The 1,206-nt window shown below is 66.2% G+C and overlaps 1 protein-coding gene across 1 annotated transcript; it reads left to right on the top strand.

Moving 5' to 3' along the window:
- Nucleotides 1-4: 4 nt before the first annotated feature.
- On the top strand, nucleotides 5-1,200 carry LOC130588648 (uridylate-specific endoribonuclease-like; the record flags this gene model as incomplete). Its single annotated transcript, XM_057389551.1, has 3 exons — nucleotides 5-152; nucleotides 767-938; nucleotides 1,016-1,200. Coding segments are annotated over 3 exons (505 nt in total), but the record flags the coding sequence as incomplete, so codon positions are not given.
- Between the last annotated feature and the right edge of the window lie 6 nt (nucleotides 1,201-1,206).

The following is a 1,206-nucleotide window of genomic DNA, read 5'->3' as shown; positions in this document are numbered from 1 at the left end:
GTCCTGGGCTGTCCCCAAGGTGTCCCCACCCCGTCCTGAGGGTGCCAGGGCTCCTCTTTGGGGTCCTGGGCTGTCCCCAAGGTGTCCCCACCCCGCTGAGCTCCTTTTCCTTCCAGATGGGGAAGGGGCCGAGGGCGGAGCTCGAACCCGCGGTGAGTCTGGAGGGGACAGAGCCACCCCCCGTCCCTCGGGGTGTCCCCTCCCATCCCTCAGGGTGTCCCCTGCCATCCCTCGGGGTGTCCCCTTTTCCCCTTCGGGGTGTCCCCTCCCATCCCTCGGGGTGTCACCCTCTTGCCATCAGCGCTGTCCCCTCCCTAGGGCACAGGGGACACGGGCACAGGGGGCAGGAACCAGCCGGGTTCGCACCCCTCGCCCACCCAAACCCAAAGAAATGGGGAGGGGGCTGTCCCCAGTGGGCGTGGGACACAGGGACCAGTGCTGTCCGTGTCCCCAAGGCCACCTGCCTGTCCCCAAGGTGTGGGGTCGGTGAGGGTTGGGACCTCCTGCACCCCTTAACCCATCGTATCCCGGGATCCCCGGTGTCCCAATGGGTCCCACGATCCCGGAATGTCCCCTGAGTGTCCCCAGAGTGTCCCCAGCTGTCCCCAGATCATGGGGTCGGTGAGGGTTGGGACCTCCTGCACCCCTTAACCCATCGTATCCCGGGATCCCCGGTGTCCCAATGGGTCCCACGATCCCCGAGTGTCCCCAGAGTGTCCCCAGAGTGTCCCCTGCTGTCCCCAGCTGTCCCCCGCTGTCCCCACAGACGGTTTCTCCAGCAGCAGCGGCTCCATCTCGGATCAGGAGCTGCTGGAGCTCTCGGAGCAGCTTTACCAGGCCGATCACAACAAAGCCCGGCCCGGTGACATCGCCATCAACCCCCAGCACCGCGCGGGCCCCGACGAGACCGGCGACSGCCAGGACCGCTCCCCGCAGCCGTGAGTGACACCGGGGGGAGGCGACAATGACCGGGGGCCACCTSGGCACGGCTGAAAGCAGCCCCGCTGTCCCCCAGGCTCTACAAATACGTGAACGAGGAGCTCTTCTCCAAACCCACCTACGCCAGCTTCATTAAGCTGCTGGATAATTACCAGAGGGCCACGGGCACGGAGGAGGAGGTGACGGCCGAGGAGCTGCGCGAGCAGGAGCGGTTCCTCCAGGAGGTGATGAAAACAGAGCTGATGCAGAAACTCTCGGCTTTCCTCC

This window comes from Malurus melanocephalus, unplaced genomic scaffold, assembly GCF_030028575.1.
Source record: "Malurus melanocephalus ecotype Western Australia unplaced genomic scaffold, MMel_1.1 scaffold_8683, whole genome shotgun sequence".
NCBI classification, from domain to species: domain Eukaryota; kingdom Metazoa; phylum Chordata; class Aves; order Passeriformes; family Maluridae; genus Malurus; species Malurus melanocephalus.
This window is presented reverse-complemented; position numbering and strand designations above follow the sequence as displayed.